Below are 24,038 nucleotides of genomic sequence, written 5' to 3' on the forward strand. Positions count from 1 at the left end.
GTTGATTTCGTCATTACTAGTCGCCGGTCGCTGGTAAAATGACGCGCAGAACGTGTTCGCCATAATGATAATAAACCGCCAACACAAGGCTGCAATAAAGCAAATTAAGCTGAGGCTGTGAGTCAGTGATCGATGCATTGATAAGCAGTTATCGGCTATTTAAGTCTGGACTAATACAAGTGGATGCGAGTCGTTGTGAAATTGAGAAAAACGAGCAAGAACTGAGCGGAACAACAAGGTAAAGTTAGCATGCTAGCTAACTATCCAGGTTCACGTCTAGCTTCTTCCTTAGTGCTGTGTTACATGTGCAGGAAGGTGTTGTCGTAATCTAAAATGACAGGTTTTGCATTTCTGGACAGTTCGTCCTTACTGCAAGCTGTAGTACTGGAAGAGAAGAGTGGCTACTTTAGTGTGCTAAGTACATTAGCTTCCTTGTTTAACAGCTAGCCAAACATCGCAACAGGCAGTAGATGTGAGTTTGCTGCTGTCTGTTTCAGTTAAGGTGAAGTGCGTGTAGGAAAACAAGGAAAGCATTTGAGTTTAAATGTGTTTCAAAAAGAACAGAAAATATTTTTAGCAAACACTGACTTAAACAGAAATTTGACAGTTGCGGCAGTCCCTGGAGGACTGCTGCAGCTGCACGCTCAGCTGTGAAAAAGCAACGGAGCGAGTCAGCGTGCTTTGTTCTCCCGACTGGAGCCAAACAACCTTCAGACTAAGCCAACCGAAGTTCTCGTATGCTCCCCTTTAATAATGCCGTGGTGTTGTTTTTATTTTTAAACGATTATTAGCTACGGATAGTGGCAGCACACGAGTGTGGGCTAAGCTGTAAAAAGTGCACAAATAAATAAATTCTTTCAGTGATCCTAAATTATTAACTGGGCAGATGAGGTAAATGCCTAATTGCACCAAAACTCTAAGGTCCCCCAACGCAAGTTTGTACCATGTTATTTTGCCTACGTAATCCCTTAAATTGCAATTTTGTTGTACTACTTCTGACCTATAAGTCATTTAAGCAAAACAAAAAACCCTACTAAACAAAGAACCAATTTTAATTTGTGTCTTTAGCCACTTTATTACTGGAAAGCTGTTGTCATTTGTTGCATTGTCTTTGGTCAAATTTTTGATCACCAAAGATAAGTGTGGCAGGCATAAAATAGTATTTTTGTACCAAAAAGGAAATGACTGTTAGTGGAAAACTTGTATCTCGTATCCTTAAGAGAGAAAAATTACAACAACAAAAAAGTACAATTGGAGGAGAAAAGAAGTGGGAGGTTTAAAAGTATTTGCATCAAACGAACAATATCTGAAAGTCATTCCTTGAAGAAATGTGGGGGGGATTAAGCAAAGACTTGGATAAACTGGATGGCTCGATGCATCTGCTGTTCGCTGATACTTCAGAAATGGTCTGAGTAGAAAGGTGGCTCTCAAGAAGCTCTGCTTAAGGAAAATGGGAAGACATGGCTGAGATATGCGAAAATACACAAGAACTGGACTGAAAATCAGTGGCAACAGGTCTTATGAATCGAAGGGCATTTTCACAACCATACGTTGTTTTTTCTGGTCTTGATAAGTTGTAGCTTTCCCTGTGATTTGGTTATCTGATATTTTTTTTTTTTTTTTTTTTTTGGGGGGGGGGTTCACACAGCAAGCAAACCAAAATGCATCACAACAATCCACATGCGAATTTTCAGGCTGCTCATTGGCCAGATGTGTCTGGGGAGGGGCAACAAAAGTAAAGCAGGAAGAAGGTGTTGTATTCTGGGCTATTGGAGAACATGGAGAATTTGCGTTCATTTCATGGCTAGTTGCTAACCCCCACAGAGCATTGCACAGCTGTAGTATCTTGCTGCATTCAGAAAACAAAGTATACATAACTACGAGAAGTTCTGTAACGCAGACTTACAACTAGAGCTGGGCGATATAAGATTTTTTCATATCACGATATGTTTTTTTCATTTCAGGCGATAACGATATCTATCACGATATAAGCCAAATAACTATATTTGTAAGATTTAAATGTGCCGTTGCTCACAAGTAAAATGTGAAATAATCAGCAGCTTGTTTTTATTTAAATATTTATTTCCCATAATAAGTTCAACAGGGTAGATGTACTTAAGGAACATGAGACTTTTTTAGATAAATAAAGGCAAATATTGCAAACTACAGAAAAGGCAGCCGCTAAAGCGTTTAAGTTTCAAAATAGAACAAACAAAACAGACTAAATTGTCAGTTCCACTTAGAAACAAAATATTAATTCTAAAAATAAATCTTAGTTTGTTTTACAGAAGAACAGACAAAATTGACTAACGTTTGTCAATATCAAATAAAGTGAGAACTAAAAGGAAATTCTCAATCTCTCCTTGTTGTATAGCTTAGCTTTTCAAACAGTTTTAACAGTTACTTTAGTCTGACAAAAGCCGAATGACGAATTAGCGCTTCCAGTCAGAGACTGAGGCTACGTCCACACGTACACGGGTATTTTTGAAAACTGAGATTTTCCGTTTTCGTTTTAAAAAATAATCCCGTCCACACATAAAGGGGGAAATGAAGGAAAACGCTGCTATGAACATGCCAAAGCAGCAGGTGGAGCTAGATTCCTAACCGTGCAGAAATGTCGGCCAATCAGAAGTCTAGAAGCCTCGGTGGGAAAAAGTAAACAAAGCTGGGGCATAGAAGAGTCGGGGCATAGAAGCAGAACCGAGTCGTATGTGTGGAGGGACAGTAACTGTGTGTGTATGTAAGCATTTAAACACTGCAGAGAGTAGAATTAACAGTATTGTAGAAATTCATTTCACCGAAACAATAACGTGGCGCACAGTGTGACGTCAAAAAATGCGCACACCTTTGACGCTGCGTTTTCTCCGTTTTTCTAGTCCACACATAAATGCAAAAACTGAGTTTTTAAAAATCTTCGTTTTCAGTGACCAAAAACGCCGTTTACGTGTGGACGAAAGGTACAAACGCATAGAAAAATCTGCGTTTTCAAAAATACCGGTACGTGTGGACGTAGCGCATGCACCAGTTTATTGTATTTCCAGACTTGCTTTCGGCACAATTTACAGTGCACGCTACTCTGTTTTTTGTCAGACTTGAAATAGCCGAAATACCTTCACACTACGGAACTTCTGTGGCTCTTCCGTTCGACAATCTCTCCGGCATTGGAACCATCATCTGTTTTCTCTTCGGTAACCTTCGGTCACGCTCGGTTGATTTCTCTAGTCGGCTCACTCTTTTCCTTAATTACCCGGGCGGTAGGGTGGCTGGCTGCTTCCCAAACAAATACACATGTGCGACTTGGCACTTGTGCTGTACGTAACAAGTCACTGACGTAACGCTGCGGCTGTGATTGGTTTGGCTCTGCGCTACGTAATTTGGATTGGCTGTTCTTTTTTTCTTTTTTTTTTAAGAGGACAAGAGCGGCGAGGTCTAGTTTAATTTTTCTATCGAGAAAAAGTTATATCGCGATACATATCGTTATCGTTCTATCGCCCAGCTCTACTTACAACATACACCTGGTAGTTAGGATCGGATCAGGTTCACACTTTAAACAAACCACTCTAGAGTTCATCTGGAACCGCACTGAGACCTTTTGGAGTAGGTGGTTTTGTTTCGGCCTGCACCCATGTGCAATTACTGCACAAACAAACCAGTGTGAGATCTAAATTGACTAAACACTGCAGGTGGGAAGCACCCTAAATTTGAAATTTAAGGTTCAAATCATCATCAGTATTTATAGAGGAGGTCAGGAGAGGGGTACAACAGTGAGTGTCTACAGTCATCTGTAAAACACGGTGGAGGCTCTGTCATGGTTTGAGACTGCATTTCAGTCAGTGGTGTTGGAGATCAAAATTAATTGTATTATGAAATCAGAAAAACTACTCAGATTATGATCCACTATGCAATGCAATCTGGAAAGCACCTGTGAGGCAGTGGCTTCATTTTTCAGCATAACAATGCAGTAAAAGCATACCTGGATAGTGTTCCTGTGTGTGTTGGTTTTTCTGTTGTTGTTTTGTTTTGTTCTTTCTCCCTATCAGTCATCGGTTGGCTTACACAGAGCCTGGACCTCAATATCACTGAAGCAGTATGTAGCCTTCCTGATCAGTCTTGATAGAGAAGCAAACAAAAGACATCCAGCGTCCAAAGATGAGCTTTGAATGTCTTTAAAGAAGCCTGGAGAATATTCCTGAAGACTTGCAATTAAAGAAATTACAGGAAAGCTTGCATAAAAGAGTTCAGACTGTGCAGAAGAATAAAGAGTCATAAAAATATTGATTTTCAAGCTTATTAGAATTGTTTAAAAAAAAAAAAAGAGAGAGAGAGCGCGAGAGAGACGTCCAGCTTTAAATTTATGCCTTGAACTTATATTTTGTTGAAAAGTTGTCATAACTGGTTGGTGCAAAAACTGACTTGTAAAACCTCCAGCCAATGTCATATTATGTTTTCAGAAAAACTGCAAGGCTCTCACCAACAATTGTCATTCTAGGTACATTCAATAGTTTTTTGTGTATATGAAGTTTGTGAAATGGAGAAATATATGCCCTTTATTTTTTCTTTCTTCTGGTGAGCAAAATGAAGTGTATTTATCACTTGTTTGCTTTTGACTGCTGGTGAAACAAAACAAGACATTTTCTATTTCTTGTGACAGAAAATTGTTAAAACTATCAAATATTCAGATTTGAGAAGCTGGTACCACAAAATTTGAGGAAGCTTTGAATTTTAAAAATAACAAGGTGATTAAAAGAAGGTTCTTTCCGTATCTTTTTAAGTCTAAAATTGTGTTTTTTCTGGGCTGTCGGAAAAATGTTAAAACTGACATAAGTAGCATGACACGTGGCTTCTTAAGAGGCTAATCCAGACATGATGTTAAGTGCATTTTTGTGCTGTGCTAACAGGCTGTGCTATGGCATCGGCATCTGCCAGTGTGGACTCCAAGGCAGAGCTGACTTCTCTACTTGAACAATGGGAGAGAGAGCAACAGGGCAACACGCAGGACCTGGTCAACATCCTCACCAAGTAAGCTTTGCATATTGTTTATGTTGGTGGCACCCAGCCTTTGTAATGATCCCAGAGGCCTTTGTTGAAACCACCTGTGATGTCTCAAATTAAATTCTAATTCAAAATACTTCAGATAAGGTTTTAAGTCCTCATTGTGGTATTGAAGAGTCAGTGTGGCAAATTGTGTACATTTGTACTAGCATGCAGAGGCAGAACTGACTGTGTGTAATTTCCCATTACCTCCTGATACTTACTCAATTTAGTCTTCATTCTCAGACTTCTGTTGTTTATCCCACATGTAGCTGCAGTCATTTATTTTTACTTTGAGCTAGCTTTTTACTAGTTCAACAAACCTTATACTTTCACTTTATTCTTAATGTTATCCTTTTTAACTGTTTATTTGTTGCTTTTGGCTAAATGGTTAGACTTTTTTGGTTTTTGGTATCTAGATTTTTGATTCAAGCTCCTTTTTTCACATGAAGTTGTAATTTTCTTAAAAAAAACAACAAAGTTCAAGTGTAGTTGTACTGAATTAGTTTTGAATGATTGACACAAAATAATACTTATTTATTGTATACTGGTACTTTGTGCCACCCTCACTGTTTAAGAGCATCCTCCCTTTAGGCCAGCTTATTTCTTCAGAAGTAAGGATTGCACACACCCAGAGCAGTGTGCATGAGGTCATCATATTGTCAATTGCACTGACATCATACAAATCCCAGAGCAGAAAGAACTCACAGGGAATACTTACATGGTGACCTCTTATTTAAAACTTTGGCCATGTTTAATAGAAATCTCAACCATTGTAACGGATAGAAATGGCAAAGAAAGAGCAGCTGGCCTCACAAAGGACTGTTTTATGCAGTGTAATTAGGATGATTTGAGGGTTAGTTAAAAAGAGTTAAACGTGCTCATGCGCTGTAATTTTCAGAATCTCAGAGCTTGTTGAGAAGGAGACAGAGGAGTACCACAAAGCAGATCCTGACCCTTTTGATGATCGACATCCTGGTATGACAAACACGGCGACCATAGAATTGCAAGTCTACTGCTGATTTTAAGTGTAATTTATGTTTTCACATTTTCCTTTTTGCCATTAGGGAGAGCTGATCCAGAATGCATGTTAGGGCACCTCCTCAAGATCCTGTTCAAGAATGATGACTTTATGAACGCAGTAAGATTATTGGATGGATTTGAGAACGTTACCTTTAAAATAATGGGCATTTTTAGCAGCTCACTCAGAAGATAATTAATCTTTATTTCCCTTTGTAGCTTGTGAACAGCTACGTGATGACCAGCAGAGAATTTTCCCTTAATGCCGCAGCTTGTCGCCTGCTGCAAAACATCATGCCTGGATTGGAGACAGCTGTGGTGTTTCAAGAAAAAGTATGTTACTCCTGACTTCATTATGAGATAACTGTGAGATTTAGTCTTCAAGTTTTCTGGTTGGAAGAAAATGGAAGACACAATATTTCAACTATTGTTATAGCCTGTAACACATTTTTGGAGTTTTGAAGATGTGTGTCTTAATCAGGTGTTTTCAGCGTTTAAAGGTATGTAAATTGACTCCAACAAAAAGATGTGGTTTCCTTTTGATTTTATTGTGTTTATTTGATTTTATTTGATTAAATTCATCAAGTCCCAATTTAAGAAACACCGTGACTGTAGTATATTAAACAAATTGAGCAATAAATAACAGTACAGGCTGCAACTGAAATTAAGATCTCTTTAAACCTCCTTCAGCAGTAACAGCCACCCTCAGATGTTTCCTGTAGCTGCTTGTGGGACTTGTACCACCACACACACAAACAACTGTCGTTGACTGAACAGCGCTCATCAGGAAATATCACTTCCTCTCAGCGTGCTTATTTAAGCCATTCCAAAACAAACCAAAAGCTCTTTCTTCTTTTGAACTGCTCTGTTTATTTGCTTGGCTGCTTTCAATCTATGACTTGTTGCATCATAGATCATCTTGTAAGCATCAGATAACGGACTGCTGCCCTTCCACTTCCCTGTAAACATTTCACAATGCAAATTTGCAACCAGAACCTGAAAAATCAAAGAAGGCCCAAATGGCGATGTCTCTTTCACTATGCTTTGATGTTTTTGAGTTTCAAACATCAGGTAGTTTTTACTTCTGGTCTGTTTGGTCACAAAGTAAGATTCATTTCTTTGAGGCGGTGATACTGACTGACAGAGCACTCCATCACTTTTAAAAACACTGTCTAAAGAAGTCAGTTTTGTTTGTTGTGTCACAGTCCAGTCTACAAGTTAAAATTTAACTGCAGCGCTGTATTATTTGACCCATGAAGATAAATGTCATACTGCTTCTCAAAACACAAGACCTTAAAGCTTTATTTTAAAAAGGGAATCCACATTCACTATGGGGGGGGGAAAAAAAAAAAAAGTACAAAACTAGTGACGTCCTTGGTGTGCGGATCCTTGGTCAGGTTAAAAAGTTAAATTACATCTGTACAAATCATGTGAATTTTTTTTTTTGAAAGTCATGCATTCTTATTTGAGCAAAGAAAAATAAGAGCCACCTTTTGATGAAATTTGGTACTCTGTGTCTGCATGTGCTTCATCACTCCTGTGTTTGCTCTTCTTAGGAGGGCATAGTTGAAAGACTCTTTAAGTGGGCTCAGGAGGCCGAGCAGCCCCTCAGAATCTATGCCACAGGCTTGCTGGCAGGTGCCATGGAGAATCAAGACATTGCAGCAAACTACAGAGAGGAGAACTCTGTTTTGGTCAGTGGAGGTTTCTACTCTCTTATGTATCAGGTTGCATTAACAGGGTAATGGCATGCAATGATGAGACAAGTAAATACAACAGGTGATTTAAAAATGTTTTCCAGCAGTTTGATCAGAACCAGTAGGTGGTGTAAAGCAGCTTGCTTTTTCTTCTTTACTTTTGACAGGTGCCTTTGATGCTGCATCGGTTGCGTGAGCTTCAGAATAAAGATGCTGAGAACAAAAGGGATATCAAGCGGCCCAGCCCCAGGAAGACACTGAGCGAGCCTTTGTTACCTCTGGATGAGGAGACGGTTGACGGAGGCTTTGAAGAGAAGCCATTCACACCTGGGAAAAATGGAGCCGAAAAGGAGGGGACGGGACAGCCGGAAGATGGTGAAATTTCCTTCTCAACTATGGAGCCTGAAAATGAGCTTTCGTTCCGTCTTAACTCCCCTCACAAGACCAGCAGCCGTGCCAACTCGGCTGTGAAAACCATGATGAAACCCATGTCTGCTCCGGGATCTTTGGCAAATCAAGGAATGTCTGATGGCAGCAGTTACCTAAAAAGAAGAGCTGAGAGGGAAAGTGGCAGGACCTCAAAACAGAAGCTAAATTTCTCTTTGCCAGAGCCAGAGAGGAACTTCAGTGAGCTTTCCAACAGCAGCTGGACTGAGATGAGCCCCTGGGTGATTGGTAACAACTATCATCTGTACCCTTTGACCCCAGAGATTGAGCAGAGGTTAATCCTGCAGTATCTCACACCTCTGGGGGAATATCAGGAGGTTGGTCCACTTTTATCAGCCTATAGAGTGCTTAAACTTGCAAAGATCAGCTGAATAATTGATATGGATTGATATTTTTATAATCTGTTAGTTTAAACGACTTCAATGTCCAAATTCAATTAATTTTTTTAATTTAAGGAGTAATATGATAGTGAACATCGGGCATTTTAGACTAGTGTTCTTTGTAGACTGTTGAGGATTATACAAGTTTTAAATAATATTGTTTTAATGCAGCCCTTGTAATATGAGTTTTAATCATTTGTAGTTCATGTGTTTGACTGCGTTTGTGTGTTGGCACCAGCAGATGTCAGTCTTTCATAATTTTTTTTTTTAAACTTCTGATTATGTTAAAAATGTGTTGTTGTTTTTTAGTTGTTTTTTTTAGGTGTGACCTTATACATTTCAGGTTCATCTAAGAATTAAAAAAAAAACAAAAACCTAGCAGGCAGACCAGGCATTGACAAATTTTTAAAGTACATTCTGTCCCACTCTCTCCTACCTGCAGCTGCTGGCAGTGTTCATGCAGAAGGGAGCTCGGGAGTTGCTGATGCATTACATGGATTTAAAACAGACCAATGATGTGCAGCTCACCTTCGAGGCTCTCAAGGTAAGCAAAGTTTCATGTAGTCGACCTTTCACGGTGCCTGAAGCGCAACAAGGTGCTCAAAAGTCTCCTGTTTTCTTCTCATCCTCACAGTATCTGGCTTCGCTGCTGTTGCACAAGAAGTTTGCTGCAGAGTTTGTTGCTCATGGAGGAGTTCAGAAGTTGCTGGAAATCCCCAGGCCTTCAATGGCAGCTACTGGAGTGTCACTGTGCCTCTACTACCTTGCCTATAACCAGGATGCCATGGAAAGGGTACGGAGAGTCACAGTAATATACAGCAATGGCTATTGTATCCTTATTTTGCTTTAGGTTTATTTTGTGGACTAAGATGAAGTCACTTGTTAAAAATTTGAAATGAGATGACTAACATAATGATACTATGTTAGTGATCTGTAGAAGATGACATAATTCTGTGCCGTCAGTCAAATATAATTTTTTGATTAGAAGCTACACTTAGGTTTAATACTAGTAGCAGTTCATGTTTATGTTCATGTCTTTATCTCTTCTCAAGGTGTGCATGTTGCCTCACTCCATCCTGTCAGATGTAGTTGGCTACACGCTGTGGCTGCTGGAATGTTCACATGCATCCGGCTGTTGCCACGCCACCATGTTCTTCTCCATCTCCTTTTCCTTCCGTGCAGTCTTGGAGCTTTTCGACAGGCAGGACGGCCTCCGACGTCTCGTCAATCTGGTGAGACAAACCAGCAGTCCTCGCTTTAATGTGTAAAAGTAAATGTGTTATTTATAGAAAATAACATAATGTGGGTACAGCATTGACTGCCTTTCTTCAAATGTAGAAGATCCTAATTGTGTACTTTCCTATGCTATGAACTGACTGCTTTCAGATTAGCACACTGGAGATCCTGAATCCCGAAGATCAGGGGGCGCTGCTGAGTGATGATGAGATTTTCTCCAGCAGGCAGACAGCCAAGCACACCTGCATGGCGCTGCGCAGGTACTTTGAGGCCCATTTGGCAATCAAGGTGGAGCAGGTGAAGCAATCCCTTCAGCGCACAGAGGGCGGTGCCCCCATTCACTCACAACCGTACTACAAGGTAAGCAGAAGACTTTTTATCTGTTAAACATTTTGAAGTATTTTATGTTGTATTTAGTAATGCATATGTGTTTTGATGAAGTAATCTGTAGTGATGGTGTCTCATTCTTCAGGCTGTCAGCTATAGCCGTGAGCAGGTTGTGGAAATGATGGAGTTTCTGATCGAGCACGGTCCACCGCGACTCTATTGGGAACCAGCAGAGGTCTTTCACAAGCTGTCATGTGTTCAGCTCCTCCTGCAGCTTATATCCATTGCCTGTGACTGGAGGACCTACTATGGCAGGTATTGACATAGCAGTCATTGTTAAAATGCCTTTCATACATATTTTTTCATACATATTCTAGACAGTAGGTTTTATCAGTGCACTCAAAGTGATGGTTATTGTTCTTTCTTTGTAGGAGTGACACTGTGCGCTATGCCCTTGACATCCTGAGTATCCTCACAGTTGTTCCCAAGACTCAGCTGCTGTTATCCGAGGCTGTTGCTGTGCTTGATGAGGGAGGATCCACAGTTTCCACTGTTGGTAAGTTGTTCCATTTTAGTTGACATTCATCTATCAAAGATCAAATACAATTACATTATTATCTTTTAATATTAAAAAGTCTCATTTTACTTGTATATCAGTGGTATTCACTAAATGGTGACACATTCAAACAGCTTTTTATATGGCCATCTGTTCACAGAGCCATTAGAGAATTTCTTGTACAATAAAATCAAAATTTATTATCACTACCCACTGAATGCAATAACATGGAGCAGCTCTGTTTTTATTTGTTTATTTTGTGGAACCTTTGCCCAGTCCTTTTGAGATATGGCGTAACTCCAGGTATTCCTTTACAAGGTTTTTAATTTCATCTTTTTGTTTTGTTCTCTCAGGGATGAGCATAGTTCTGGCAGTCGCGGAAGGAGAGGTATTTGTGAATGATGCAGAAATTCAGAAGTCAGCACTGCAGGTTGTCATCAACTGCGTTTGCGCTCCAGATAAACGCATGTCCAGCATTGGCAAGTTCATTGCAGGAACTCCCCGTCGTCGCCTTCCACAGCAGACCAAAGCAAACGAAAGTGTGCTCACTAAGATGTGGAATGTAGTGCAGTCGAACAATGGCATCAAGGTAGAATTAACACACAGCACACAAAAAAAATGGGTGGTTTTAATGTTAGAAAGATAATATTGGCTTTTTTTTTTTTTTTTTTTTAAAGCACTAACAAAAATGGCCTTCTGGCAGATCAAAGTATATCTTATATACTGACAGGAGCTGGAGTGGTAAATGAAACCGATTTATTTGATAGCTTTTATAATGGGTAACACTTAAAGGGTGAACTTCTTAAACCCACAACCACCCACATTTATATACTGATGTACTCCACTGACTTACACACTAAGGATCTTCTGAAACCTGTACCAGTGCAGCTGAAACATTACAGACAGAACTACCTAAATATTGTAACATTTGAATTCAAAGACTGCAAGAAAGATGTGGTGTTTTCTTGTAAACTTAGCTTAAGTTTGCAGCTAAATCTATTGAGGTTGTCCAGGATTTGGCATCGTCTCATGTAAATGATGGTGTATAAAATCACAACCTGCATCTGTTTTCTTCCACTTATCCAATTCAGTGTCGCGGGGGAGCTGGAGCCTATCCCAGCTACCATAGGGCAAGATAGCATAGATCAATCCGGGTTACACCCATGGATAGGCTGCCAGCACGATAACCCAAAAATGAGGCGATGTTCAATTTTCACATTTAAACCATAAATGCATCTGTTAGGAGGCTGAGGGGAAGCACTAGCGGCTAGCAGCACATCTTTTTTGTACAAACATATTTTGTCAAAGTCACCTTGACTTCACAGACAGAATTCAAGTTCAGCAAAGCCAGCTGGATGAGGTGTTCCTCAGCAAAGAATAGTGGGACGGTAGTTTTCTCTTTTTAGTAGGATTTCCATTATGTTTCTTCTCCTGGTCTATGGCTGCGCTACAGTGAGGGTATAATGTAAGGAAGAGATATAAAGTTGTAAATGTGATTCCCTTTAAACCTCTTCAGAAGCTTCTTCTCTCTTTGTGCATTTAAGGTATTGAACAATCCTTAAAAGAAAATGAGGAATGATTTCCAGTTTGGGGAAGGATGTAAGGAAGCATAAAATATGACAATAAAAGCACTTTTACTAAAGCACTATGATAACGAGATCAGCTAAAGCACTGAATAACCTACATTAACATTTACAGTTTTAGTCTGCTGCTGCTTATGCCCTCTGCTTAGACACCATTGTTTTATTCTCCTCAGTTCGGAGCTTTCCTGATCAAGACACTTTCGCTTATGCCCTCAGCCCTTGTTTATAACTTACACTTTGTGTTTGTCCTCTAGGTTCTGCTATCCCTGCTGACAGTGAAGATGCCCATTACAGATGCAGATCAGATCCGAGCTCTGGCCTGTAAAGCTCTGGTGGGTCTGTCTCGCTCCAGCTCTGTCAGACAAATCATCAGCAAGCTGCCGTTGTTCAGCAGCGGACACATCCAGCAGCTCATGAAGGAGCCTGTGCTCCAGGACAAACGCAGCGAACATGTCAAGTTCTGCAAGTTTGCTGCAGAGCTGATCGAAAGAATCTCTGGGAAACCGTTGCTGATTGGTACAGATGTGTCTCTGGCATGGTTGCAAAGGGCCAGTGTGGTTGCTCAGTCCAGGATCACCTTCCCTGAAAAAGAGCTGTTGTTGCTTATTAGGAACCATCTTGTGGCCAAAGGCCTGCATGATACTGCCACCACACTCACCAAGGAGGCAGATCTCCCGATGGCATGTTTGTCTCACTCTTCGCATTCTTCTTCTACCTACCCACCTGTTGCCCCTCCCCCTCCTGCCTCTCCTGTTGCTACTCTGCCTCGCACACCTCGGCTGGCCAACGGTGTTGGATCAAGACTTGGAAGCAACCCCTCTCATTCATCCACTCCAGGATCCAGCCACCCTCAGACACGTCCATCAACTTCACAGCCCAGTGGAATGCCTGCTGCTGCTTCTTCTGCTTTCCCATCAACATCTGTCCCTCACTGTAACAGTGGCTCACCACTGATTGGGCGAATTGTTTTCTCACGTGAGCGGCAAACAGGGTGCAGTACAGTAAGTTGTAAAAGACCTCGGGTGCTGCGGCAGAAGTCTGACCATGGGGCCTTCAGCCAGAGCCCAGCTATGAAGAAACAGTTTGACAGGCATCTGCCGTCTCCTCCTGCATTAGACAGCATTATTACAGAGTACCTGAGGGAACAGCATGCACGCTGTAAAAACCCTGTCGCAACCTGTCCACCGTTTTCCCTCTTCACCCCCCATCAGTGCCCTGAGCCCAAACAGAGACGCCAAGCACCCACCAACTTCACATCCCGACACACGCGGAGAGTCGTATATCCAAAATATGGAGGTGTAGATGGAGGATGCTTTGACAGGCATCTTATTTTTAGCAGGTAAATATCTTTGTTTCATTTTCTGTTTCTGAGGCTCAAGTGCGAGTTAATCGGTCAGCCCCCTCACAACCACTGATGTAATTCCTCATATTTTCTTTGTCCAGGTTCCGTCCCATCTCTGTGTTCAGGGAGGCAGACGAGGATGAAAGTGGATTCATGTGTTGTGCCTTTTCAGCCCGTGAGCGTTTCCTGATGCTCGGAACGTGTACGGGGCAGCTCAAACTCTACAATGTGTTTACAGGCCAGGAGGAAGCCAGCTACAGCTGTCACAGTTCAGCTATCACTCACCTGGAGCCATCACGGGTTAGTAGAGAGAACCACAAGTAAATAAATTAAAAAATATATATATACAATTTAAAATCCACACTGATCATCATATTATGATTAAATTGCGTGCTATTTATTATGGGCTTGAAACATGTGTCATGTTATTATGTTTAACCTACTAGGACCTGGCGTCCACATATGTGGACATCACATTTTGGGTTTTCTAGACTAAAATAGTAAATTTTGCTCTACAAGCGCCTGATATCCACTTACGACAGGGGTGGGCAACTCTAGGCCTCGAGGGCCGGTGTCCTGCAGGTTTTAGATGTGTCCTTGATCCAACACAGCTGATTCAAATGGCTAAATTACCTCCTCAACATGTCTTGTAGTTTTCCAGAAGCCTGGTAATGAACTAATAATTTAATTCAGGTGTGTTGACCCAGGGTGAGATCTAAAACCTGCAGGACACCGGCCCTCGAGGCCTGGAGTTGCCCACCCCTGACTTACGTTATACTGCCACTGTTCTATCAAAATTTAAAGGGAATGTCCTCATATGTGGATCGTATTTTTCTCAGAATCAAAATTAGGTTAAAAAAAATAAAATAAAGATGTTCGTGCAAAACACAATGTTTAGGTTTCTTTAAAAAAAAGTCAGCAGGAGGCTTGTTTGTATGATGTGTCCTCCAGCTGTTATTGTGACTGCAACACGGAGGACAGAGCAAAGAAAGAAACTGCTGAGGGATTGCAGCCATGCGTCAGCATCTTACAATCCACATGCATCATACTCGTGTTGTACCCAAGGTTGATTAGATCTGTGTCAGACAGTGTGCCTTGCAGTAAACTTACAAAATCTCAGCGTGTAGATGCCTTAAACAAGAGTGATGACAAATCTTCAAAACCTCTACCACTCATACAGTGAGACTAAATGTTTAAAGAAGACATCCTGTCAAGTGTTTAAGTGTTGAAAGTAAACGCATTTGCATTTTCAAGTATTATGTATTTAAAAAAAAAAAAAAAAAAAAATTTTTAGAAAGGAGAATGGGATGCAGTTATAATTTTTTTACATCAAGGCTGTTGAAAATTGCTTTTTCTAGAACTGTATTGTTTGAAAACGTGTCTGAAAGAGGATCTCGTCGTGTCTTTTTAGGATGGTTCTCTGCTCTTAACGTCGGCCTCTTGGAGTTACCCGCTGTCTGCACTGTGGGGCATGAAATCGGTGTTCATCATGAAGTAAGCAATGCATTCACAAAACTCTGAAGTCATATTTACCCAGCTACTTTGAAGTGCACATAAAACACATTCCATTAAGTAAAATGCATAATTGAAATATTTGGAGTATGAAATTATTAGAAACTGCTGCCACGTGACTTCTGATTAAGTCTGTCGAGATCTTACTGCCTCTATGTATGTGGTGATCTTTGCCCAGTGGTATAGCAGCTTTAATCTGTCAAAGGAGCCGCCAAAGGGAGTGTGATTTAACTATGCACAATAATGGCCTCTGGGCTGTAGTCTTTCTGGAAAACAAGCATGTGGCTTTATTCATCCGAATAGTTTAACCAATGCAATATTAACCCCGAGATTCTCAACAGTATGAGACTAAAGTGCTCTGCTGACTTTGTTTTTTGCTTAAATGTTAATCATGCTCTCTATTTCTTTAGGCATTCGTTTCTGGGCGACCATTATGTGGAGTTCAGCAAGCTTTCACAAGATCATGTCATCGGGACAAAAGAGCACGTAGCACGTGTACGTATGTTTTCCATAATGCATAAAAACAAAGCATCCAGCAAGAGGGTAAATGTTCATTCTCATTACTTCTCTTCACCAGATATATGATATCCAGACTGGTCAGGTTACTCTAACTCTAAACAACCCAGACCTGGCTAACAACTACAAGAGAAACTGCGCCACCTTCAACCCAACGGACGACCTGGTGCTGAATGACGGTGTGCTGTGGGATGTGCGCACGGCTCAGGCCATCCACAAGTTTGACAAGTTCAACATGAACATCAGTGGAGTGTTTCATCCAAACGGCCTTGAAGTCATCATCAACACAGAAATTGTATCCTTTCATTGTTGGGTTGGTACAACTGCAGTTTTAAAACTTTTACAGTAAATTTGTCATTTTGATCTTTAGACCATTTTATACCTCTCACTATTGTTCTCCAACAGTGAGGGGAATGTTTTTAAGGATGAGGATATTTAAATATTTATTTGGTAAAATTCTTGTTTTGATGAGTTTGATGGAAAACCAAAAATGCTACCCTTTCTTAATGAACTATTTCAATGGAGAGATAAAGTGAATGCATAATTACAGGTCAAGGAATAGTTGTCAGCAGTGGACTTTCACTGTAAATATAATTACTGTGACTGCTATTGGGAATCGTTTCACTGCTGAGCATAAAATATTTATTCCATTAGGGTTAGGGTTGTCTTGGGAATGGTTATTTATTGTTCTTGTTTCTATACAATTGAGTGTATCGTGGTCTTTAACTGAGACTTTTAGTGGGATCTGCGCACTTTCCACCTCCTCCACACGGTTCCTGCTCTGGACCAGTGCAGAATAGTCTTCAACAACAGCGGCACTGTCATCTATGGAGGTAAATGCAGAATTCACTGCGTGATGGGTAATGTAGCACATTTGGCATCAAGCCTGCAACTCACTTCACAGTCAGTACAAGTGTGTGAAAGGTGTGTTTAGGTAGAAGGTTGGTAAGTGTGAGGTAAAGTGAGCACGTGTGTATTTGGTGAAAGGTGTGAATAGAGCCTGCAGCGGGTGTGTGTGTGTGTGTGTGTGTGTGTGTGTGTGTGTGTGTGTGTGTGTGTGTGTGTGCGCGCGCGCGCAAACTACTTGATACCACAGAGTCAGTCAGAGCCATATGGACTGAAAGCTCAGTGTTGGACTGGCAACAGAAAGAACCAGCTGGTTCATGCCACCTCACAGGAAGAGCCATGGGCGTGCAGTACTGGCTTTGTCTGTACAGCGAGCGTTTCAACCACTGAGGAGCCAGAACCAAAGCTAACCAGCTTGCTGGGTTCCTTTTATTTACTCTCCATCTCTCCCTGTGGCTTTTGTTTTTTGTAGCAATGCTGCAAGCTGATGATGAAGACGACATGATGGAAATGCAGATGAAAAGTCCATTTGGTTCATCATTCAGGACTTTCAATGCCACAGACTATAAACCCATTGGTGAGGGTTCCTACATTTAACTAGCTCAAATTTCAAATTGATCCTTATAGTTTTATTCATTTAATAATAATCACTGTCACTTTTTATATTCTATATTTTATATTCTGTATTGATGAACGTATATATTTTTAAACCCACTGTAATACTTTCGTTAAACATGTTTCTCCCCCCCCCCTTCTTCTCAGCCACTATTGATGTAAAGAGGAATATATTTGACCTTTGCACAGATACAAAAGACTGCTACCTAGCCGTGATTGAGGTAAATTCCTTTTCATTACATTTTTAATAATGATTGCGACCATTTTTCCAAAAATACATGAAAATGCTGTTTTGTCCCCCCCCTCCCATAGAACCAAGACTCAGTCAACACTGACACAGTGTGCAGACTGTATGAAGTTGGTCGGCAGAGACTGGCAGAGGAAGAGGAGGAAGACGAGGAGGATCAGGTACTATTTATTTTTTGTTGTTTGTTTTGCTTTGGATGCAACCTCTTTGGTTCCTTTACGCAACACTAAAATTTCTAACAACTGACCTTCTCTGTTTGTGTTGCAGGAGGATGACGATCAAGAGGAAGATGATGACGACGATGAGGATTCGGACGACGATGTTGACACGGATCCCCTCATCGCCGAGCTGGAGAATGAAAACGGCGGAGAGGATGAAGATGACGAAGAGGAAGATGACGGTAACGATGAATTCTCTCCTTCCGATGAAGAAGTAGCGCGTCTCCTCGAAGAGGATGTTGATGCTGCAGATGATGACGACGATGATGACGATGATGATGAGGATGACGACGATAATGACGAGGATGACTCTGATAATGATGATGTCGATCTGGATGGCGATAATGGTGAGCAGAGGGTCTACAGTTTACCTTATTCTTCAGGCTATAGCAATTTTCTTCATTTCATTGACTCCAAACCTGTCTGCTTATAGAAACAGGAAAAAACACGTCCAGCTATAGCAGCATGAAGTTTTTTTTGTTTTGTTTTTTCATTTGAATAGTAACATTTCAGTTGCTCCAGTCAACATGAATGGAGAAAATATTTGTGATGCCAGTACATTTTTCTTTTTCTTTTAACTACAGTGTATTTTAAATTGATTAAGTCTATAAACAGGAGGGACATCTGTTGGTGTGCCAAACTACCTGCTGCCACTATGTTCTGAAACTTGGCCACCTATCAAAGACTGGGTTATATTGGGGGAGTGGTAGTTTGTACAGCCTATTTTCTGAGCTGTTGGTCAGCAGGGGTGTTGTTTGTTTTTTCCTCCTGAAGAGTGAAGGTGACAGTCATAGACAGAACATGGACACTTTATTAGGTACACTTTGCTCGTACTGCCTTAGTTCTTCATGACATAATTTCAGGAATGGACTGGAAACATTCTGGTCCGTGTGGACACATCATCATGCAGTTGCATTTGTCGACTGCAAACTGTATCAGGGAGGCACTAATTTGGCGTGAGACCTTGTGGATGCAGAGGCTATTTGAGTACAATGCATTCATTGTCATGTTCAAGAATCGAGTTAAGATGATTTTAGTTTTGAGACATGGCGCGTTATCATGCTGGAAGCAGGCATCATAAGATGGGTACACTGTCCCCAAGATAGAGGACCAAGATAGAGGCAGCAGATGGCTGCCCTTCCTTGAGCTGGAGGTTTCTTCCTGATTTTAAAAAGGAATTTTACCTTCCCATGGTCCCCAAGTGCTTGCTCATATAGTGTTGTCTGATTGTTGACGATTTCTGTGTTATTGTTGGGCCTTTACTTAACACTATAAAGCACCTTGAGTCAACTGTTTTGTCATTTGGTGCTCGTGAGGAAAAATACTGAGGTAGGCTGTGAAGTTTAAGACTCTGTACTAAAGGGCCCAAGAAAATATCCTCCATACAGTTACACCACTGAAGTCAGGATGGATATTATCCATGTTTTCATGTTGTTTAGCTCACATTCTGACTCTACTATCTGAGCACACAGTAGTCCTCTGACCTTTGGCACCAACATGGCATTTTCACCCAGATTTTTAGGGTTAACTGCAGCTGAATATTTTTCCTCTTTGTGAGGAAAATGCCAGTAAAATACAATTTCTGAAATGTATTTACAATAAGTCACTCATGCCACAACTATGCTACATTCAAAGTCCATTAAAATCACCTTTTTGCCTCATTCTGATGCTCAGTTTGAAATTTGGCAACTTTGGCACATTGTCAAGTTATCTTGACAATGTGTCTAAATGAACTCTATTGCTGCCATTTGATTTAGACATTTAATTTGCAGTTGAGTAGGTGTATGTAACAAATTGGCCTTTAAGTGTATTAAACACTAGAAAGTGTAATATGAGAAAGCACATAAATTATGCTTGTCCATTAATCAGCACACCTGCCTGTGAGTACAATCACATGATCAGCATTATATTGATTAGTTTCACATGCACATTTTTGTAATTATAACATTAACAAACTAAATGTGTGCCTTTGTATAAACAACTGGGTTAGATAGTAGGGGTGGGGGGAAAAATCGATACTGTGTAGTATCGTGATATTTTGTTTGCTAATAATGTATCGATACAGGGACAGCAGAAATCGATATTTTGTTATAAAAAAAGTTTTTGTGGACTGGAACATGCTCTGACTTGAGAGCATGTTGATCCTTTTTCTGAGCAAGAATCCTGACATTCCTTCACTGTCCAAATGGGTTTAACTTTTTTTTTTTTTTTTTTGGCAGCAATAAACATGACAGTTTACTTATTTTAATTTAAGACATGTTTTATTTTAATTAAGTTTAAAACTTTTTTATTTAATGTAAAATTATATTTTGTTTTAATTTACTTTCAAATTCTTCAGTTGCTGAATGGGCTGCATAGTTTTCATAAATTTCATAGTTCAGAATAGCTATAATTGTACCAGATGGTTGCATTCAGTTAAGCTGGACTAGACTGTAATACAAACCGTTCAGTTTGTCAACAATAAAACTGACTGAAATGAGAGACTGAGTGTGAGACTTTGATATTAGATAAAATAAATATTGATAAAGTTTACCTTTATGTACAGAATCTGAATATCGCAAAATATTTTTAAAAATTGCAATAATATCGTATCGTGCGTTAAGTATTGTGATAATATCGTATCGTGGGATGTATGGTGATTCCCACCTCTATTAGATAGATGAGAATTATTGGAATGTAACCTAGAAGCATCTTTTAATAAATACAGCTCTGATGTCATGTAAATGATGCAGCACAACTGTTTGGTCAAATTTCTGTTTTCATGCCTGTCTGGTCATCCTTTTTTTTTTTTTTTTTTTTTTTTCTTTTTCTTTTTTTTTTTCCCCAGTGGAATTTTTTAAAAAAAAAAAAAAAAAAAAAAAAAAAAAAAAATGCTGTCTTGGTTTATTCCAGACGTTGAGACGCACAGAAGAAAAATCAGAGTGGACTTAAAGCTCCTTAACATTATTCCAAAGCTGCTTTGTTTTTGCCGTTTTAGCAGTTTCATCCTTCACCCAATGACCTATTCAGCACAAAATCTCACTTTCCCCATTTCTAAATCTGTATTTGTCTATCACACAAACAGACAGCTCTGACAACTCTGACCTTGAGGATGACATCATCTTGTCCCTGAACGAATGAGGAGCCATCTGCATCGGGAATAAAGGAAGCCGATGACCCGTCCACTTCTGCCCCGTGGACGATTGGTGCATAACGTGGGTCAAACTTGGAGCCCGGCCTGTTTGAAATGGCAGGTGTCTGCACACTTTGATGAGACTGAGGAGGAGCGAGCTCACAGAGATCGAGCGGGAAAATCCATGCGCACAACTTGGCTTAACGTTGGGCATAAATGATTGTATATGATATAGTTTTATTTAAAAAAGGCTTGTAAAATTTAAAAAAAATGGCTGGTGTGAAAATAGGTTAAAAGAAAAGTTTTATATTTTATCACAATGGTTCTTTAAATGAGCCTCTTCATTTGATATTGACTGATTTTCTAAGCCTGTTTGGTCACAGATTAGTCTTTGTAGGAGATGCAGCTTACTTTGCAAGGCTCTGGGTCTGCATTTGTGTAGCTAAGGATACAACGCTCTCTCAAGCTTGTACTTAGCCACGCTGCCTAGAGTAATCACCAAAAGTACTGGAGTATTGAATTTGGCAGCTATTCTGATGCACAAACATGTTGCCACTGGTTCAGAAAGCATTCAAGTACCGCTTCAGGATTTACTTTCACCATACAAACTACACACAGCAGTGCTATTAGTGAATGTTGCCTCTTGATTTCAATATGTAAATAGAGAAAATTAAATCAGCTTGGTGCTCTAACTAGTGTGGACACTGTACACCTGCTTGCTGTCAGCATGACAGACATTAAAGAGGCCTCTACAGCTTTCCACCATTACACCCCTTCACCGGGTCAACACAAGGATTTGGATTCAGTGGGTGCTTCTTAAGATTACAGGGTTTTGTTTTGTTTCATGCTGGTGGTAACATCACAGGTCCAATCATTCATTATCAGTAAATTGCATTTATTGCAGTGACTTTGGCTCATTAAAGGATGGACATCTGGCTAATTCCTGGAACATTCAGCAAAAAATATTTCAAATTTGTGTTTTCTCTGAGAGAAAGACAGGATCTATGACTGTCAGCCTTGTGAAAACTGATGCCAAGCACATGCACACTTTCAGTGCAGTGCAGACATTTCATGATTTTTGTTTTTTGCCTTGTAATTATTTTTACCTGTTTTCGTTTCCAAAAGGAAGCTTGTACGTTGAGTTTCTTGACAGTTTATGTACAACTTGTATGTATCTAAAGTATTTTACTAGAAATAAAGAAAGAAATGAGGGGAAAAAAATTATATCTTTAATAAAATAAAGATTTTTCTTAGATCAGAGGCATCAAACATAAAGCCTGGGGACAGAATTGGCCCGCCGAAGACCCCAATTGGCTCGTTGGACGACTTTGGAAAGGAGGACATAAATTCCGGACTTTTAATTGTATTTTCAGTGTTATAGCTTTTGCTGCCCAATGGCCATTCATACTAAACCAATGTAATTAAATGATAGTCCTGTCATTTTACAAATTGACTTCTTACAGTTTAAGCCCAGTGAGTCGTGCTAATAGATTTCTCTAATTTACAGCATTTCTTTATCATGTAGAAAAACAGATTTGTTATTGAAATTGTGCTTTTTTTTTTTTATATTAAAGTATCTCATTGATTAAGTGTGTAGTTACATTTCTGCACACTGAGAAAAATGGGAGTTTCACTGATCTGGGCCACATAAGATTGAAGTGGGCTGTATGTGGCCCACGATGTAAAATGACTTTGACATCCCCGTCTTGGATAATGGCTGTCCGGCATAGCAAAGGCATCTTAAACACTGTGAACTTTTACAGTAAGGTAGAAATTTAATTGTTCTTCAAACAAGGAGCCAACAAAGGAAAACTTTGAGCAAATCTTTTAAGAAGAGAGTTTTTACTTTTTATACTTTTACTGTGAAGCAACTGGCTTGCAATTTCAAGATTTAAAAAAGGTGTTTCAAGATGAGAAAACCACTGTGCCATTAATCATGTGTACTATATTATGGATATATCCTGTGCTGTGCCTAATAGCAACAAAGGCACTACATGCTACTACTATTGTAGAATTGTTACTTCTTAATACCACATGAGTAAATACTCTGACAATTACTTTGCATTGTGTAAACAGAATGAATTTAGACATTAGGTCAGTGTAATTCTTTCTATAGGGTTGGTGTGATGGAAGGGGATGCTAAAGATGGAGTGAGATTGCCGTGGAGACTAGTGATGTGCGGATCGATACTGAAATATCGATTTCTCCGATACCAGTCATTTATGTTCTAGAATCGATTCTCGCATTAAAATATCGATATTTTAGTAATTTAGGGTAAATTTGTAGTTTATCATTAACAGGAACACAGTGGAAATAACCTATATCCTTCAGATTGTCTACAATTGGAAGGAACTACTTCCTCTTCCACCTTTCATAGTCATGTGCGAAATATGGCTGTATAAATGTGTCGCAGCCCCTTGGCGTGCACACTCACAACAATGGCTGATCGTAAATGGAGTTATGTGCGGACGTGTTTTACATCCACAAACAGCCGAGACGTGGTTTGCGATACATGAATATCCTGAGTATTACTGGATCGGAAAGGAAATCAGTGGTATCGCACATCACTAGTGGAGACCCCTAAGGTTAGCAAATGAAAGAAGTACATGAAGAATATGACCACCTGAATTGTTTTTGGGCTTGTTTACATCTATGACTGACCTAATGTTGCCATTTTATTTCAGGTTCCTCTGTTGAACTCTGTTCTTTTGCAGAATAGGTCTTGCTCTCAATGAGAAGATCATATAAAGATTACAAGAACAATTTAATGATTAAATACTTCCACATTAAAGCTAAACTGGACATATCTATTATACCGATTTCCATTTCCAGCTCTATACTTTACTAGAGAAGTTTATCTCCACTTCTTTAAAGCCAGCTCCTTTCTAATTGGTTGCTCTTCACAAACAAAAGGTTTGAAGAATAAGCGGTTCAGCCTACTGTGCTCACCACCAAATATTTGCGCCTCAGGTTACCATGTTAGGAACAGCCACTCTGACTTCATATAGACCAAGAGTAGAAAAGAAACCGAAAAACTCAGCGTTTAAGGCAGTCTGAAGCGTGAGTTTATTTTCACATATGCTGACCTCAATATTAAAAACTTTGGCCAAGTTTAATATGAGCATCAACTTTTAGAACAGTTGGACGACCCCTAGGTGATCACAGTACTGAGTCTGTCTGTTCTGTATTGTGCTGTGCTTTGTCTTGCAGGAGCTAATGGGAGGGTAATTAGCCTTATGAGCTACACCTGGGCCCAGTGAGTTTGGCTGTAGAAGTTCCCTCCTCCCCGCAGTCACACTCTGACTCTGACCAGCTCAGCTGCACCACGATCTTAGGGCTCTTTTTTCTTTTCA

The 24,038-nt window shown here is 40.0% G+C and overlaps 1 protein-coding gene across 1 annotated transcript; it reads left to right on the top strand.

The window, feature by feature from the left end:
* The first annotated feature begins 31 nt into the window (after positions 1 to 31).
* dcaf1 (ddb1 and cul4 associated factor 1) lies at positions 32 to 21,260 on the top strand. The gene is made up of 25 exons (XM_080899285.1): positions 32 to 238; positions 4,899 to 5,019; positions 5,933 to 6,009; positions 6,099 to 6,172; positions 6,271 to 6,384; positions 7,608 to 7,745; positions 7,916 to 8,512; positions 9,018 to 9,119; positions 9,210 to 9,368; positions 9,628 to 9,807; positions 9,962 to 10,171; positions 10,284 to 10,453; positions 10,570 to 10,694; positions 11,048 to 11,283; positions 12,532 to 13,616; positions 13,721 to 13,919; positions 15,031 to 15,113; positions 15,542 to 15,626; positions 15,709 to 15,942; positions 16,387 to 16,480; positions 16,966 to 17,070; positions 17,256 to 17,329; positions 17,421 to 17,516; positions 17,623 to 17,920; positions 20,638 to 21,260. The coding sequence occupies exons 2-25, from the start codon at positions 4,907 to 4,909 to the stop codon at positions 20,691 to 20,693; spliced, it is 4,704 nt and encodes a 1,567-aa protein (XP_080755411.1). The 5' UTR covers positions 32 to 238; positions 4,899 to 4,906; the 3' UTR covers positions 20,694 to 21,260.
* The last annotated feature ends 2,778 nt before the right edge of the window (positions 21,261 to 24,038 follow it).

The sequence above is a fragment of the Rhamphochromis sp. 'chilingali' genome, assembly GCF_963969265.1.
Source record: "Rhamphochromis sp. 'chilingali' genome assembly, chromosome: 12".
Taxonomy (NCBI): Eukaryota; Metazoa; Chordata; class Actinopteri; order Cichliformes; family Cichlidae; genus Rhamphochromis; species Rhamphochromis sp. 'chilingali'.